Below are 17813 nucleotides of genomic sequence, written 5' to 3'. Positions count from 1 at the left end.
GGGGTCCAGGGAACTGGTCGGGGTCGAGGAGCCAAGTGTATCGCGGAAGGAGTCGCTCTGGCCCTCGATGCCCCAACTTTCTGGATGTAGTACCAAGGTCTCTGTAGCTTTCAGTTAGTTCCGTCCAATGCCAATGCAAAGGACAGCGCGAGAAACCAGGAATTAAATGGCAGACGACGACCACTGTAGACTGTGTCCAGACGTCTTGGGATTGCAGGTTGTCGAAACGTGGGGCAGCTGATGCTTGCTCAGCCAGGAGACTCCTAATTGGGTATCCACATAGAGCCACTGGCTTCCTTGGGTGTAATACTGGGCTTGGACAGAGGAAAATCAACGGCCCGATGGACACAAACATATTAACTATTAGTTCGTACCGGAGTACAACTGGAAGCTAATAACAGTCCTCACGCTCGTCCCAGTGTCTAACCCCCAATGCTAGCCCAGCTCTATTTTCACATGTGTTTTCGGACGTATTACGGCCCGCACAATCTGAGGACAATCTGCAATAACTTTGCAATACTACTGGGGCGGGCATGTCACAGTTTTGGCTCAGACACAGTGGCCCGGCTCGACAAATGCAATATTGGAAGTTGCGTCTGGTACTTTCGTGAAAATTCAAGGACACGTTGGATGTTGGATGCCTTGTTTTGCACAAGGCATAAATGAACTGCTTTCCTTACTAATTCCACCAACACACAATCATTCTACCTATCCCAGGTACATAGGCACCCAGGTATGAAGATAACCGCAACAGGCGGAGGTCGTCGCGAACAAAAACAGAGAACCGACAAAACACCCAGGATAGACCCTTCTTCCCTGTAAACATAACAGTGCCCTATCCATTGATATTCCCTGATGACTAGTAGAATCTCCAACACCATAGAAGGAGAGTTAAGACACCAAATCCTGTTCCAGCCCTCTAAAGCGCCATCGCGTTCATGGGTCAACAGCTGAGGCATGTAGGTGGCTGCCTGAGCGTTCTGATCGGGGTTCTAGCATAAGCCAGCAAGCAGACCATTGAGAACCACCCATCTTGACTTTTTTGTTCTAAAAAACGACTGCTTACTTCTGCATCATAAGCTGGACAAATTCGTTGTCTGCCAAACGGATTAGTAGAGGAACGTTTCGAAAGGCTCGGCTTGATGGTTCCATACAATCAATTCGGCCGTCGCCGTCCTGATCAGCCTCCCGAATCATCTCGTCAACCTCGTCGTCGGTGAGTTTTTCGCCAATAGAAGTCATAACATGACGTAGCTCTGCTGCCGAGATAAACCCATTGTTGTCTCGGTCAAACACCTGTGTTCAAGTTGAGTTTTGCAAGTCGCTTGTGACGAGAGCATAGATGGGGGCTATAATCACCTTGAACGCCTCTCTGATCTCCTCCTCGGAATCAGTGTCCTTCATTTTTCGGGCCATCATGGTCAGGAATTCTACAATTAGAGGGGGCACATCGTGTGTTAATCGCTGTGAGTGTCACCATGGTTTGTAACAATCTCGGGGCGAGTCTTACCAGGAAAGTCGATGGTGCCGTTGTTGTCAGCATCCACCTCGTTAATCATGTCCTGCAACTCCGATTCGGACGGGTTTTGGCCCAGGGAACGCATGACGGTGCCCAGCTCCTTGGTGGTAATCTGACCTAAACGCAGGTGTGATCAGCTATGAAGTCGCGAGATCGATATTCTCTCGGCACAAGACGTAGACAATTAAGCCAAGGGGATGGGGCAGTGAACAACGAGCCCTATATACTTTGATGCGACTCGTGCGACTCGTTCCGACTGTGCAAAAGCGGCGGTACTTACCATCTCCATCCTTGTCCTAAAGGCACAGGTAAGCATGTGAAGGCCTAACCCATAGCAGAGGCATTAGATCTGTCTTTTAACTTACAAACAGAGAGAATGCCTCCTTGAACTCGGAGACCTGCTCCTCGGTAAGAGAGTCGGCCTGTGGTGCAACCGAATTAGCCAAGGCGACGATGGTGCAAGCCGGCCCCTCACCCAACCGCGAGGCAGGAGCGCAGGGAGGGCGCGGGGTTGCAGAGCACAGGGACGCAAAACTGATTACACTGATGGAAATCTGAGCTTAACTCACCATGGTAGGTACGTGGATAGAGCGAGCGGGATACGGCGGAGGAGACGCAGCAATTTGCGAAGAGTTGTTAATGGCGCGAGGTAAGATGCAAGTTCGTGGTCTTGGCTCAGACTCAGGGATGGGCAGCTTTGGTTCGGGGGGTTGTCGTAAGGAGGAAAGCAGAGTGGGGTGAGGCATAGATGCCTCGCCTTGATCTTGACGTTGCGATCAATGGCCCAAGACCGGCCCTACGGCGGCCCAAGACCCTAGTCGCCCCAAGAATCAACCAATTCGCCCGGTTTGTGTGCGTGTGGTTTTGCCAGTGGCCCAGTGGCTTCTTGTACAGATATCCAGTAGGATACCAATCAACATTGAATGTACGACGCCGACGGTGATTTTGTGGCCCTTATTATTACATGCAACATCTGAACATCTGAATATTCAGTCTTCACCGTTGCAAGCTCGAGCAATCCACTGTCACTGAATATACTATGCACACATGCAACCATATGACGGTTCCGCCTCCTACCATGTACGCAGAGCACTCACGTCGGACGGCGTCATAAGCCCAAAAGACCGTTAAATTTTAATGTCCAGAAGTCACCATTGTAATAGTCCTGGATGTTTCGGCTGTTACAGTGAAGCCACTAGAGGACCGCATGTGCGCGCTGGAATAACTTCCCAACCCGCCCATTTCTGGTCCATGCCATGCTGTAAATGCCTGTGCAGTGCCTCGAACAACATTTGAACCAACCAGACTTGACTGTACATTGTACATGTAGCACCAGACCCGACCTGGAGCCGCTCAAGGCACTGGGCTTAGTGTCTGGTGACAGAGCTCCGATGCCAGTTGGCCCCTGTACTTCAGTCCTACTTACTAAGTACCTACCTACTTAGGTAGGTGCCTAGGTACTTAAGTACTTAAAGTAAATACTTAGAAGTTACCATGTACTTACATTGTACCAGGCCCTCGTCACTGCCTTCAATGTTGTCCCACGTCTGCGACAAGCCAGCTCACCTCCAACCCGCGCACACCATTACTTGCGACACGATACAGCACGACACAGAAAAACGTCTTATCCTTGGATACTGTTGCCGCTCTTCCATGCCCTGATTTTCTGTATTGTGAAGTTTCCAAAGGCTACTCCGTCTCGGAGGTCACAGCAACAAGCTCTCTGCGTCCGCCATGTGGCGAGACCGCACCAACCTGTATGTGCGCTCCCACTCCAGTATACCTCGACGAGCCGAGGCAGGAGCTTGCGCGCATGGCTCTGCATTCTGCTAACTTGCATTGAATTCAGCTATATTTCCTACCGTCAATCGTACGCACATCATCCGACGCAGCGGAACAAGTATGTCGGCTCGAATATCTCAGGCTCCAATGCCTTCTCTGCTGCGTACTCAAGTAGCAGCTATGCTGCTGAAGATCGAAGGGGGCTCCTCTCGAGTGGCGGGTTCGACGACGATGGCGACGCGGTGATTGAGATGGATTTGCTGCCGCCTCGCTGGGCTGATGTCTCCGACGAGATTACTGAGTTGCTGGCCGACGTGGCGACCAACGGACACAACCTTGAGAAGCTACATCAGCAGCATGTCCTCCCGGGATTTAATGACGACGAGGCAAAAAAGACACAAGAAACACAAATTGAACGGCTGACCCAACAAATAACGAAAGCATTCCATGACTGTCAGCGGAAGATCCAGCGTGTGGAGCAAATGGTTCGCGAGTCCAAAGAGTCTGGAACTCTTACGAAAGCCGAAGAGACGATGGCAAGGAATATTCAGATATCTCTAGCAACAAGAGTTCAGGAAGCGAGCGCTAGTTTCAGAAAGAAGCAAAGCGCATATCTTAAGAGTAGGCCAGGCAGAACTCTGAGTAAAGACTCCATAGTCGGCTAACTATTTACATTTCAGAACTTCGAGACATGGGAGGACTAGGCACCCTCACTCCAGGAGACTCATCCTCCATGCCGCAGGCGGGCTCGGATATAGACTCGTCGCTACAAGAATCAGACGCCGACCGGTCTTTTTCGCAATCTACACTCCAAGCCGCATCGCAACAGAAACTCCTGCATTCCAACGACGCTGCGATAGCTCAGCGAGAGCGCGAGATCGAGGAGATTGCGCAAGGTATTATTGAACTATCTGATATATTTCGCGACCTTCAAACGATGGTTATAGACCAGGGCACAATGCTTGACCGTATCGACTACAACGTGGAGCGAATGAATGAGAACGTCAAAGGCGCTGACCGGGAACTGACGGTGGCCTCAGGCTACCAGAGAAGGACTACCAAGAGGAAAATAATCCTTCTCCTCATTCTAATCATTGCGGGATTATTTATTCTCCTTCTCGTAAAGCCAAAGAGACATGATTGATATTGGCCGGCATTATGTCGAAAGTTCCAGTTGGACTTGGTAACGGGTCGACTAGGCACTGATTTAACAATCAATGTATTAATAGATGTGTATACATAGGCGTGTGACTAAATTTTGTATCTATGAGAGCGACCAGAGTGTGGTAGTTTAGTCTCTTGGAAAAGGCTATTATATATATTACAGGTACACAAAGTACGTTCATGTATGCCATACAATATGTACTACAGTTTCGTCAAAGTTGACCCCGCTGGTCGGCTTCTCAAGCTTCCCTTTGGCCCTTGTCAAATGACTGACCGAATAGCTTGGAGTATCTGCTCCACAGTCTGGGCTTCTGATGCTCAATCTGTCGTGTTATTTCGGAAGGACTGGGAAGAATTTCAGATCCCCACGCCTCATCAAACAAGGCTTTCATGTGCTCTACTGACAGCTCATGCCTGTCTCGGGATCTATCCTTTTGACGACCTGGAACTTGTCCTAAAGCAATCCTCGCCACAATCGTTGTTCGGAGCACTTGCGAATCGATTAGGACGCCTTGATCTCGTAACAGCGCTAATAATCGTACACCACTAGCTACGTCGAATGCTGAGACTCCAGTTGAAGGTGAACCGACGAGTGCCATCGAATTTGGCTTCGACTTCAACGTTTGATCAAAGCCCCATCTAACGATGGATCGCTGGAGGTGTGTACTGAATAATTTCTGTATTGGATGTTTCCGATGGCTGAAAGGCAAGTCTGCGGGGATATACTCCTTCAGATCTCCCGTGGTCGATGTAGGGCCAAGTCCGCCCTCGATTCTAGGATCGCCCCGAGTGGTTCCAACATTCAAAATAGGAGTAGGAGCAAGTTTTCGATTAATATTCGACGAATCTTCGCTTCCTGGCTGTCGCCCACTTCGTAGCTCAAAGCTGGTCAAGACACCACTCAGTGGCTGATCATCTTTTGATGAACGGCGACTAATATTGCTCTTATCCCGCACTGGAGATATGAATTGGCATGACGCCATACCGACTTCTTTGCCTGTTTTGCTTTCGGTTTGTGGCATATCATCGGCATGAATTGGTATCAAGCCGCCTAATGGCGGTGTATAAAGCTGAACTACTTCCAGAAACAATTGTTCCAGTTCAGCGAAACGACCCAAACGACCAAGATTATAAAACAACAAGCTCCAGAACTGGATAGGTATAGCAACGTCATGTAAAGCAACACGACGGGTAATGTCGAGGGCTCTATTCAGAAGAGCCTCAAAATCCTTGGTTGAATCCTCTCTTGTTTGGCGTTTCCGTCCCTTGGGGTGTTTTCCCAGACCTCGAAAGGTTCTTTCCAGAAGCTGTAAGGCACTTTCTTGGCCCATGTTAACCTTTAATGCTTCCATACGCTCGAGAACATGTCTTGCTCTATCAAGTTTACGCTTTGACAGTTCGCAGTCAAGAAGTGTGCGAAGTCTGCGAGTTGCAGGATCATATTCGATTGCCCACTCAATGCCCTGAAGTAACCTTTCCATTTGCCAATTCTGTTCCCGCACAGAAGAAGCCATTAGCATTTGGCGTGTTTCAACGTCATCAAATTCATCTGGGTGGACATCACAAGCCAAAAGACTCGCTAAGAGTTCATCTTCCCCGTGTTTAGCAAAGAAAACCAGTGCCTTGCAATAGACCTGATTTGAGATGGTAATATCAAGTTTTTCGATTTGCCCAATACGTGATGCCATTGCTTGTGAGTCGGATTCTCGCAGTGCAAGGGATTGCAGTGATCTTGGCCCTATGGCGCGGAGACCTAGTCTCTGCGCCAGATTAATGGCAAACTCAACTGAAGTCCATGTGCTAGCAAACCATCGAGCCACGATGGCATCGCCGTATTGTCCCCTGCTTAACTCTGAATCGTTATTTGCTGGAAGCGAAGGGTTTGTGTCGAAAGTACTGGACGCAAGTCCTCCAACCTCTCGTTCTTCCGTGGTCAAATTGATTGTCTGATAAAATTGGGCAAGAAATCGAAGAAACGGTTTGGATTTGCTTGTCCTTGGTAAGTCTTGAAATGCGAGTAGCTTTTTCCTCCATACTCGTGCAAGTTTTGAAAGGCCGGCTGCATAGAGCACAGGAATTATATGATCATATAATTGTTTCTCTGTGCTAGAAACGTACAGTGCTGTTAAATTGCTTTGCATCATCGGTGATTGGTCAACAACAAAATTTGAGAATAAGGCACCAAAGACCTCTGTCGATGGCGGAAACGTGGGCGCTAGTTGAAGGTGCCACCGAATACTTCTATCATATTGCTCGTGGTCGAGCATATGATAAACAATGTTCATGTATAAATCCGGCCATCGAAATTTGGTATCATTAAGGAGTTTGTGTGCGCTATTGACGAGGACCGTGAGTCGCGAGTCGAGATGCAGGGCAGCGGTAAGTATTTCCTCTCGAAGGCGCTGTGTGTCATGGTTGGCCAGCACCCCTAGAAGCCCATTGTTTTGAATATACCCAAAAAGCTCCCATACCCCATCGCAACCATGATTTCGACGAACCGACAAGGCACAAATTTCCCATGACCGTGAATCGTTTGCCTGAAAAGCCATCTCAAAATCTTGGAGAACGGTTCGTCCTAATGACCCCCCTTGGCTCGATTGTCCCTCCGTAGCCAGAATTGCCGCATGGCATATAGGAGCCTGCCCTAGCCTGCCCTCTAACTTCCATCTTGACGAGGCCAACAGCCGACTGAACTGGCAAGCGAGTGAATAGCGCGGCGAGCTCGATATCGATATGAGAGCTCCTCTTCGAGTGATGGGAGCTCTATTCGATGCAGAAATCGTTTTCGATGTATCTAAAGATCGTACTAGGGCAGTGAGGTCTTTCGTGAAGGATCGATTGGAGCAGTGCTGAAAATGGGTTATCGCCGCTGGGGGCCATGGCACACCAACTGGCGAATGACGAAGAGCCAGCCTCGACCTTCGCATTCCCAATGCGCCTCATACAGTTGCAGCTATGACCCCAGGCAACTCATTGGACTTGGTCACAGTAGCTTTATAAAAGTCTGGTAGGCTTCGTTGATGAACAGTGAATGTTGCAATATTGCTGCTGCCACCAACTTTGTCGGATGGTACCAACTACAGCTCTCCTTGCAGTTTAGCGCCAAGCAAGTAGCTTCCCAAATGCGGCACGTGTCTCAGCACGAGCCCGGGAAAAGCCAAGTGCTGAGTCATCAACACCTGACCCCAATTCAATGGCCTCATTTCTACATGCGAGCCTTTCCACATCCTCGGTCACAGCACAACCACTACTCTTCAACGATTGCCTCTCTCCCAAACCTCGCGCGAACTTGAATACATTTCTTCAAGATGGGGTAAGCCGTATTTTCACAGGGATACTTATCTGTCACGACCCTTTAGGATTCACCGATGTCAATTGCGACTTCGTTTTGGAGTTTTGACGACAGCCGTTCGGAAATCATTAGCTAACCAAGACGCAGTCTGGTCGACGCCAAGAACAGGGTGCCTCAGCATCAGCGATTCTACCAGCAGGCATATAAGGCTCATACCCGTCTTTGGCTGATTGTATGTTTCGATTGAGGCTCGCCCGGTTCAACCGCGTCATCATTTCGCTGACTACATACAGGGCACTCGCAGCCGTTGGTATATGACCCCCTACCTTATTGTCCTTTGGGGAGGATTCGGAGGTTCGTGCAAGCATCATACAGCAGCTTTGAATGCGCAGCTAATTCGTTCCAGCCACTCTGTACGCTGCTGGACGCAAGGTTACGGGCCACAACACCTGGTTTGGCAAAGATTAAACGTACGGCGCGCAACTGGACGTTCAATTTTGTGCTGGCCCAGAGATCATGTACCACCTTTTCTATTAGTACGCCGTTCGATAGACGAACGCAGATAAAATATTATGCGCACTTTACTTGCTTAACTTGAGAGCTTCCAATATAGTAGGGAGACATGTTAACACCCAGTTACTATCAATTGCACAGCAGGTGTTATTTTGAGTACTTGAGTCCGCCCACTTCATAGATCCTCTAAAATACACGGAGAGGGCTGCATCTGACAGTAAAATTAATGATAATACACCTCGTAGCCCACTGGTGCATTTAGGAGCAAAAGGATTTCACGCATGCTATCATATCGCGCTTTCTTGTTCAATATCCCGTAGCTGCTGGGGCCTTCTCGTCTTTTCGTAGGCTTGTCAACATTTCGCGGAAGCGCTCCTTGCCGGATCCAGTTGCACCCCCTTTGGTGCTTTTACCACTTATATCGACGAGCTTCGCAATGCGATCCCAACTTGTGCCGCCCGAAACTGTATCTTCGCGATTGGCGAGAAATTGCTCGGCATCCTTCCTTGTCTGTGCAATTCCTTTTTCCTTCTTACTGTTGTAATTCTCGTAGAAATCGTCAATATTCTGCTGTGCTTCTTTGATAGTCTCCTCACGCTGGGCAGTAAACTGTTCAGCTCGTTTGGCAATTTGTGCGTCACGCTGCTCTCTCCACTGCTTGATGACCTCGGGCTCCTCCTCATCGCCTACATGAGACTGGTAACCTGAATTGTAACTAATGGACGGTCCAGTGATAGAGGTACTTCCAGGTAGACCAGCAGTGCCCTGCTTAGCACATTAGCGCGGCACCAATTAAATCGAGCTGTTTTATTCATACTGCAGAGGGACCAGCAAGGTCGGGAAACTGGGATTCGAAGGTTGACTCGCCGACTTTATCCTGCCCCAGGAGGTCACCGCTTGGTTCTGCAAAAGCTACGGCATCCTCACTAGTTGTGAACTGCTCAGCGTCGTCTCCCAATAAAGCCCTTTCCCTGGCAAGAAAGTCGTCGGCCGATGGCTCAGCGGAAGGATTTTTTATTTCGGTTTGTGCTTTGTAACAGACAAGTCAGTGAAATTGTAGATGAGGGTGTTCGAAGTTGAGCCAATGGATCACAAACCTCCGGAATCGAAGTCGTCTAGGGACGGAAATCGATCTGCCATTGTGTAGTTATTAGTAATGCCTATTTGATTGACACAAGCTCTTATTGTGTTGTTTTGTGAGAATAATTCTGCTTCGCGATCGCAGTATTGGAGAGACGGATGGGCTCTCCACAGCTCGGTGTGATCACCCAAGTGCCCATTTACCTGGCATGAAGCGTCAAAGGGGCAGCATTCTGCCGGGCGGTGGGCCAAGGCAACCCACTGCTCCGGATATTGCATATCATGGGGCTTTGCATTTGAGCACCATTGACCCCACGGCTGGTTTGCCCCTTGCATGTTTATGATTCTCGGTTGATGCAAAAGCTCAAACCTCTGGCCCACACCAGCTCTGAACATCAGAACTTAGGGGATCGTGCAAAGCTGGGCCATTAGCAAAAATACTATTTCATCGTCTAGGGCGACCAGTTGGGCTACACATTGAACATCTGCTTTCAGAACGCCATAGAACAAGAACACCTCCAAAAAATCATCGCCTCGAAGTCCATCCAGGGAAAACTTTCAAGCACAAGAGTACTTCACCGTAGTAACATTTACCTCGATCGCATTATAAAGCATTCCACAACGTTACCTGGGTCACTCTCCGTCGAACTACGCAGATCATACTTCGATTCCTTAGCAATTAGCTCGCTCGCGTTGTCGGCGATCGCAGCTCGAAAGCATGGCGTACAACGACGACTCGGTTCTGGCGCGGCTATCATCACTCAATGAGAGTCACGACAGCATCGCTACCGCTGCCCAATGGATCATGTTCCACAGGTAAGTGATCTTTGACGTATAGGCTTTTTGCGCAACATCGTACTGATGTTCGCTTCGATTCCTAGACGTCATGCGGATCGCACCGTACAACTTTGGATGCAACGCCTGAAAGATTCTTCCAGCACAAAGCGATTAAGTTTGGTGTATCTCGCGAACGGTAAGCAGCTCCTGATGATTATTCTGTATCGTATACATGCGTATATGATTGCGTAATCAAATGCGAACGCAGTGGCCCACTGACATAGTTCTGCCACAGAGGTTGTTCAACAATCAAGAATACGTCACAAGGAAGATTTCGTTATAGCATTCTCGCCCATCGTCGCCGAAGCCTCTTCTATAGCATACAAGGGTGCGCCTGCAGAAATTCAGGCGAAACTTCGGCGCGTGATCGATGTCTGGAAAGACAGATCTATCTTCGAAGCACCGATTCAGAGAGCTATCGAGTCTCGTCTTGACGGTACGTACACATACTCACTCACCATTGTTTCTTGCCTTCACTAACACTCAGAAAGAACTTGACAAAGCTCGCGGGGCTCCGAAATCTGGTTTCTCCGGTTCGCCGTTCGGAAGTTCTTCTGTACCCTCCGAATTCAGCCCTTTGATCGCGGCTCATCAGAAGACGGTTAAACTTAGCGGGCCGTTGCAGACTACGATCTCTTCTGCAAACCAGGAATATGATAAACAAATGGACCCAAATGTCGCAGTACCGTCCGCTCCCGTGTATGCAGCCCGTCTAAATGGTCTGCTCAAAACACTAGCAAACGCAGAGAGCGCCGTTGCAGAGTGTGTCAAAGCCCGCGAACATTTGGTATCGGGTTTGGAAAAGCTGTTAGATGAAAGTCGATCTGCTCTAGAAGCCGACAAAAGTGCAGCTGGCGAGTTACTCAAGAGGAAAGCGGAGATTGAAGACAAAAAGCAGCAGGTGGAGGTCGCGATTATGCGAGCTTTAGGGCCTACCGAGAGCAATGGTCAGCCGGGAGAGGGCGACACTGGAAGCCCTCACAACGAACTAGACAGGCCAGAGATGGAAGCTCTCACTCCACCTCAGATGGAAGATGAGGACGCGGATGAACCGGTCGAGGCATCTGAGACGGCCAATATTTCGTCATCTACAGAACAAGACTCAGCACATTCATTTCAGTCAATACCTGTTTCAACAAATGGTTCAAACAAGAGACGGCGGGTAGATGATTCCGAAGACTTTCCTGATCTCGGAGGCGATGATGGTATCGAACCTGAGGTAGCGGAAATGTTGAAGGATAGCGCCGAGACGTGAGCGTGGATCTTGGTCATGGCCTGAAGATTAGACAGTACTCAAGGTTACCTGGGATTTGTACAGTCAAGTTTGAACTATACTACTGCTTTGGACATTGCCGATATCTCGCACTAAATCAGAAAATCTCTGCATACTTGATCAATCAAAGAAGAATTTCGTTTGTGCCACTCTGGACCAGTCGAAGGCCCCCCAAGTAATATAATACGACGAAGACTTGTCTTGGCCTTGACAATCAAGATGGACAAGATGATGCCAATTTCAGCATGGAGCATTTGGTCGTGCCACAATCTGCTCATATAATAGCTATAAAATAAATCAGTTGATAGGCTCTTGCAACAATGATCAAATACCTACTAGGTAGGTATTGTATTCATCGCCAGGAACTTGACTTGACTCTCAGCGGCTTAATGCCGTTGGTCCGACCCGAGGCCGACCTCTTTACAATGAGCCACATGCTACTATGTGCAAGTGCGGCTGGGTTGCTAACTAGCATGTTTTGGGCCAGGAGGATCTCCATGACCCCCACTTTAATTTTCGGCGTTCAAGCTCATCCTCCAACCCCGGCCATCCCCAAATCCCGCGAAAATGACGGCATCCTGAGGTGCCAGTTGCCCTTCTCGTCGTCTCTGTCAGAGTTATCACCACTCAATACAGCGAACGGCGGCTGGTACCTATAATGCTCCAGTACCAAGTTACTTGAGCTGCGCTTTTCGTCAACATGGTGTCGGGCGTGGTGCGGCGCGCACTGCCGCCACGACGCAACCTTGGAGAAATCTTCAACGCCTCTGTTGGCCATTCTAGATTCAGTTCACACTCTGCTCAAGTCAGATTCATTCATTCAACGCCTTTGCATAGACATGTACTTCCACGATTCTCACCGGCGGTATTTGGCCCACGAACCGAACAAACGCACGCAGCCTCAAGCCCCAAGCCGCATGCTCAGCAGACGGCATTCCGCCACTTCCAGGCCCTATCTTCTCATATGCGGCCTTTTTCCTCCACGCGACTCACCCTTGAGCAAAATCAGCGCAAGAAAAATAGTGACTCTGGCGTTTCCAACATTCGCGAAATTCAAGAGGAACCCCGCGACGAGGACGAGGACGGTTTCAAAAAAAGTGACAAGGCGGCCAAGGCTGCTGAGGTCAATTTATCAGCGAGACTGTCCAAAGAAGGGAAGTCTCAAAGCAAAGCTGGGTTTGGGGAGATATGGAGGCTCATAAAAGTTGCCCGACCGGAGATCCGATGGCTTGGGCTAGCCTTCTGTTTCCTCGTGATATCTTCTAGTGTCACAATGTCCATTCCCTTCTCTGTGGGCCGCATCTTGGATCTTGCCACAAAGGGTGATGTTGATGATATACGCCTGTTTGGCCTTACTCTGAATCAGTTCTTTATCGGCCTTGGTGCCATCCTTACCTTAGGCGCGATGGCGAATTTTGGCAGGGTTATTCTGCTCCGAATCGTTGGTGAGCGGGTCGTTGCCAGATTGCGATCGCAGCTGTACAGGCGGACATACGTGCAGGATGCGGAATTCTTTGATGCGAACCGAGTCGGAGATCTCATATCACGACTCAGCTCGGACACTGTCATTGTCGGCAAGTCGGTAACGCAAAATCTGAGCGACGGCCTCCGAGCATTGTTTAGCGGTGGCGCTGGCTTCGCCATCATGGTCTGGACAAGCCCCAAGCTGACTGGGTTACTTCTTCTAATGTTTCCACCCATAGCAGTGGGCGCCGTCATTTACGGTCGTGCAATTCGGAATATTAGCAGGACCATCCAAAAGAACTTGGGTACTCTCACCAAAATCGCTGAAGAGCGTCTTGGAAATGTTAAAACAAGCCAAGCCTTTGTCGGCGAAGTTCAAGAGGTTGGCCGTTACAACAAACAAATCAGAAGAATATTCGCCCTTGGGAAAAGAGAGTCTCTCATCGCGGCCACTTTTTTCGCTTCAACCGGTTGGGCTGGCAACATGACCATCCTGGCCATGCTGATTGTTGGAGGCAGTTTTGTTCGTTCGGGCGCCATGTCTCTAGGCGACCTTACCTCGTTCATGATGTACACTGCTTTCGCTGGCTCAAGTCTATTTGGACTTTCAGGATTCTATTCAGAACTCATGAAGGGAGTTGGAGCGGCGAGCAGGCTTTTCGAGCTCCAGGATCGTCGTCCCGGTATTCATCAAACGGTTGGTGTTCGAGTCAAGTCTGCACAAGGCCCCATCAAGTTCAGTGATGTTAGCTTCGCCTACCCAACGCGACCAGCAGTCAAGATCTTCAACGGATTGAACTTTGAGATTCCATCAGGGAGCAACGTCTGTGTGGTAGGGCCTTCAGGCGGTGGTAAATCTACGGTTGCTTCGCTACTGCTCAGATTTTATAATCCAACGTCTGGGTCAATCACCATCAACGGAGTCGACGTATCAACCATGAATGTCAAATCTTTAAGACGGCGGATTGGGATGGTGTCACAGGAACCGGTACTGTTTTCTGGCACGATTGCTGAGAATATTGCATATGGCAAGCCGAATGCAAGCCGAATGGAGATTATTGCAGCCGCACGAAGAGCCAATTGCAACTTTATCAGCGACCTTCCCGATGGCTTGGAAACCCAAGTGGGGGCTAGAGGATCACAATTGTCTGGTGGACAAAAGCAGCGTATTGCAATTGCTCGAGCATTGCTCAAGGACCCGGATATCCTTATTCTTGATGAAGCTACTTCGGCTTTAGACGCAGAGTCAGAGACGCTCGTTAATGAAGCTCTAGCCGGACTGTTGCGTGGTCACAACACAACTATATCCATTGCACATCGACTGTCGACAATTAAGAGATCGGATCAAATCATTGTTCTCAATAACGAAGGCAAGGTGGCAGAGATTGGAAGCTACACTCAACTTGCCGCAGATAAGCATAGCGCATTTAGCAAATTGATGGAATGGCAGATGAGCGGCGGCGAGATTCCAGAGAAGCGATCATCTAATTCTGGCCCAGGGATCACTGAGGCAGAGGAAATAGAGGAAGACCTAGCACGCGAAGAAGACTTTCATGAAGATCCGGAAAAGGAGCACAAAGACCAAGAACGAGAAGAGAAAGAGGAGCGCCAACGTCAGTAAGCAATGACTCGGTTCGGGATGTCGCAACCGAAGCCTGGATACGCAAACTACGCATCCCGATGTATGGTTTGCTTGGCGATATTTGCAGTAAGCTGGGTGGATTGCCGTGTACATTTGTGCGGTGTTGAGTTGGCCCATTTCGGGCACATTGTATTTTATTTCGAGTATGGTTGGTCGGTCGGGGTTGGAAGGCGCATACAGACAGACGTGGCGATAAACTCCACTCGCACTTCGGAGGGGTTGCAAACCGGTGAACAAAGAAGAGGGATGAAGAATCAGTACTTTTTTTTTGTATATAGCGATATAAGGGGACAACTACTTAGGTACAGAAGAGCTATTCATAATGTGTAGCAAAATACAAAAAATCAACACGGATAATTTCGTCACTATCCTTATTTAAGCACAGTGTTACTCAGCAGTTAATGTCATTGGCCTGCGACGTCTGTTACAGCTGGTATTAATTTGCCCATGTTCACTGTGACAAAGGAAAAACAATTCAGCGGACTCAAGGGCCTGTTTGTGAGAGGAATTCGATCAATTGATACGCTCAACCCCCGACATGATGTTAATGTCGACTTGTCACAGGCACGCCAACTCCGCTGTCCACTAGCGTCTCTGCGCGCTACTCCCCACGTGCATGCGCTACTGGCCGAGTTCATTGCTCCAGCGCCTTCGATGTTGCCCCAGCCATCAATCTGCACTCGGGGCTAACCGGCATTCCCCCCTTAAACTGTCAGTGAACGTCGCTTGTCAAATCGTCAATACCACCATTTATGGTGTCTGTACCTCTAATTTTGGTATTCCTTCTTGTAAGAAACTTCATCATCGCCCTGTATTCCAGCGTCTCCTGAGGGGTCGACAAGTCTTGAGCGCATCTCTCGAGTAGCTAGCCCTGTCCCGGACCCATACAGTTATCAATTGATAGCCATTCAACACGAAGAACTCTAGATGGCAAGTCAAAATATGTTCACGGTTTCTGAGGGCCAATTCAAGCATGGTGATTCCAGCTTCTACTCTAAAACTTGGACGGTACGCAGGATTCACTTGTGCCGCTGATTCTTCCCTCAGGATGCTGACCAAGCTCATCAATTCTCAGCCGGCCGGTCCCACAAAGGCCAAGTTGATCTTCGTCCATGGCTTCAGCGAGCATATTAACCGCTACAACGAATTTTTCCCAAAGCTTGCCGAGAAGGGCATTCAGGTATTTGGCTGGGACCAGCGCGGTTGGGGGCGCAGTGTCGCCAAGCCTGCTCAGAAGGGACTTACTGGACCGACCTCGCAGGTCATCGCCGATGTTGCTGCCTTTGTGAGGGACAAGCTTCCTGCCAAGGATAATGCGGACGCATCGCCAGTTTTCGTCATGGGTCATTCTATGGGTGGCGGTGAGGTGCTAACCCTTGCCGCGGATTCACAATATGCTGAACTGGTTGGCCAAGTCCGAGGATGGATTCTCGAATGTCCTTTTGTCGGATTCCCGGTAGGGGAGGAGCCCAGTAGCATTAAGATATTCGTCGGCCGCCTCATAGGTCGTCTTCTACCCAAGCAGCAGCTGAAACACGTCGTGCCGCCAGAGTACCTTAGTAGGGACGAAGCCGTTGTTCAGGCAGTGCGAGATGACCCTCTTTGCCATGATACTGGGACTCTCGAAGGTCTAGCTTCGCTCCTTGATCGGACAGCTCTGCTATCATCTGGTCGAGTTCAGCTTGGCAAGCACGTCAAGGGCATGCTCTTAACTCATGGGACAGAAGATCGGGCATGCAGCTACGATGCTGCGCTTAGATTCATGGAACAGCAACACAGTGTCGAAGACAAGACGACAAAGTCATATCATGGAGCCTATCATCAGCTTCATACAGACCACTGCAAAGATGAGTTTACAAATGATGTTATCGAATGGATCTTAGAGCGATGTCCCCCATCCGCGGGGATGGCTGAACCTCGCGAAGCAAAGCTCTAGTGGGGCAGCGGCAACGCGAGAGCAAACCTGTCTGGTGTAATAACAGATGCTATGAAGTGGAAATACATACTCGCTGAACAAGGCTTGCCAATCATCGCTTGTCTGCAATTCGTTAGCCAAAGTTGATTAGTTACCAGAGAGAATCCGCAACAAGACTTTTGAATTGTATCAAACTATTTTGTATCTGAGTACTCGCTATAATATTTCGGTGTTTACTTCATCGACCCGTCCCTTACCTGACTTGGCACCGATAGGCTATACAATTAGGTGAGATTCACATATGTACATACATACCTGGGTATGTATATTGCAGTGTTGGGGAAACTCCACCTCAATCACACCCAACAGTACCAAGACAGGTAAACACAGGAGATGGTTAAGCTTTTTCGGGGGCAATCCACGACGCTGGGTGTTGTCATGTTCAGATGAGAGGCCTCCCCTGTCACACCTCGACAAACTGCTGCCAACTAGACCAGTTGACTCTTTAGGGAGGGGGATTGTGGGCGGTGTGGGACATGAGAGACCGAAGATCTCAACTAGCTTGACAGCACTAGTTAGTTACTGCCTGGTCAACGACAAGAGTTGATCAATCAAAGATGTGAAATAAGTGGACTTCAACGGCGGGCACATCTAGTTAGGTATGTACTTGGGCAGGGATGTGATTTCTAAACCCTCAAAAAAGGTTGGCTGTTGGCTTTTGCCTATTACCAACCTTCTCCGGCATCCTGTCGTGATGCAGGTGAATAACAGCGTCGCATGAAAAATAGATGACTCTAGCATTTATTAGCGCAGCCATGCGAGCACCCAGACCAATTGGCTTGCTGGAAAAACCAGCACCCAGACGGTTGATGGTTTATTACGCCCATGGGTCCTGAGTCCTGACAACGAGATTCGTCCAGGGTTCATGTGTTTTATAGAGGAGGCGTGTCTGAGTCGGCTCGCATTGAGATCTTCGCTGTCATTCGTCATCTGCCCAGGTAGGTGGTGATTGCCACTTGAGCATCCTTGATAGTCTACCAGATCTATTGCTGGCACTGAACTAGTCAATCTGTGTGCCACAATACAAAAATTAGTGCTCCCCTTCTTAATTTATTGATTAAGGCTGGAGAAGAGAAATTCGTGCATTTGCCACGGACGCTCAGACAAAAAGTCGACTGGTTGCTTTCCAAGGTTTCCATGCCTACTTAATATCTACCCACCCAACACCACACGCTCCTTCCGAGACACATCAGCAGCCTTTTTCGCACCTCCATATATGTAACCTATCTTTCGCCACTTCCAGAGGACGCACTCACTCCCCTCTTTCCCAGT

At 49.2% G+C, this 17813-nt stretch overlaps 8 protein-coding genes across 8 annotated transcripts; 5 read left to right on the top strand and 3 right to left on the bottom strand.

The window, feature by feature from the left end:
* Positions 1-1062: 1062 nt before the first annotated feature.
* On the bottom strand, positions 1063-2265 carry MAA_03671 (adaptor protein complex gamma-adaptin subunit; the record flags this gene model as incomplete). The annotated part of the gene is made up of 6 exons (XM_007821669.2): positions 1063-1296; positions 1360-1430; positions 1511-1636; positions 1800-1815; positions 1885-1941; positions 2089-2265. The coding sequence occupies 6 exons, from the start codon at positions 2263-2265 to the stop codon at positions 1063-1065; spliced, it is 681 nt and encodes a 226-aa protein (XP_007819860.2).
* A 988-nt stretch (positions 2266-3253) lies between these two features.
* MAA_03672 (uncharacterized protein) lies at positions 3254-4445 on the top strand (the record flags this gene model as incomplete). The annotated part of the gene is made up of 3 exons (XM_007821670.1): positions 3254-3276; positions 3369-3922; positions 3982-4445. 3 exons carry the CDS (start codon positions 3254-3256, stop codon positions 4443-4445), a joined length of 1041 nt encoding a protein of 346 aa, XP_007819861.1.
* A 259-nt stretch (positions 4446-4704) lies between these two features.
* Positions 4705-7014, bottom strand: MAA_03673 (pentatricopeptide repeat domain-containing protein; the record flags this gene model as incomplete). Its single annotated transcript, XM_007821671.2, has 1 exon — positions 4705-7014. The coding sequence occupies one exon, from the start codon at positions 7012-7014 to the stop codon at positions 4705-4707; it is 2310 nt and encodes a 769-aa protein (XP_007819862.2).
* A 759-nt stretch (positions 7015-7773) lies between these two features.
* On the top strand, positions 7774-8225 carry MAA_03674 (uncharacterized protein; the record flags this gene model as incomplete). The annotated part of the gene is made up of 4 exons (XM_007821672.1): positions 7774-7778; positions 7905-7989; positions 8051-8111; positions 8164-8225. 4 exons carry the CDS (start codon positions 7774-7776, stop codon positions 8223-8225), a joined length of 213 nt encoding a protein of 70 aa, XP_007819863.1.
* Positions 8226-8576: 351 nt separating this feature from the next.
* MAA_03675 (clathrin light chain) lies at positions 8577-9410 on the bottom strand (the record flags this gene model as incomplete). The annotated part of the gene is made up of 3 exons (XM_007821673.1): positions 8577-9035; positions 9088-9299; positions 9368-9410. 3 exons carry the CDS (start codon positions 9408-9410, stop codon positions 8577-8579), a joined length of 714 nt encoding a protein of 237 aa, XP_007819864.1.
* A 658-nt stretch (positions 9411-10068) lies between these two features.
* Positions 10069-11442, top strand: MAA_03676 (RNA polymerase II, large subunit; the record flags this gene model as incomplete). The annotated part of the gene is made up of 3 exons (XM_007821674.1): positions 10069-10166; positions 10412-10623; positions 10679-11442. The coding sequence occupies 3 exons, from the start codon at positions 10069-10071 to the stop codon at positions 11440-11442; spliced, it is 1074 nt and encodes a 357-aa protein (XP_007819865.1).
* A 718-nt stretch (positions 11443-12160) lies between these two features.
* On the top strand, positions 12161-14545 carry MAA_03677 (ATP-dependent permease MDL2; the record flags this gene model as incomplete). The annotated part of the gene is made up of 1 exon (XM_007821675.1): positions 12161-14545. The coding sequence occupies one exon, from the start codon at positions 12161-12163 to the stop codon at positions 14543-14545; it is 2385 nt and encodes a 794-aa protein (XP_007819866.1).
* A 994-nt stretch (positions 14546-15539) lies between these two features.
* MAA_03678 (uncharacterized protein) lies at positions 15540-16502 on the top strand (the record flags this gene model as incomplete). The annotated part of the gene is made up of 1 exon (XM_007821676.1): positions 15540-16502. One exon carries the CDS (start codon positions 15540-15542, stop codon positions 16500-16502), a length of 963 nt encoding a protein of 320 aa, XP_007819867.1.
* Positions 16503-17813: the final 1311 nt, after the last annotated feature.

This window comes from Metarhizium robertsii, assembly GCF_000187425.2.
Source record: "Metarhizium robertsii ARSEF 23 chromosome Unknown MAA_Scf_3, whole genome shotgun sequence".
NCBI classification, from domain to species: domain Eukaryota; kingdom Fungi; phylum Ascomycota; class Sordariomycetes; order Hypocreales; family Clavicipitaceae; genus Metarhizium; species Metarhizium robertsii.
The sequence above is the reverse complement of the archived record's forward strand: the minus strand, read 5'-3'. Positions and strand labels throughout refer to the sequence as shown.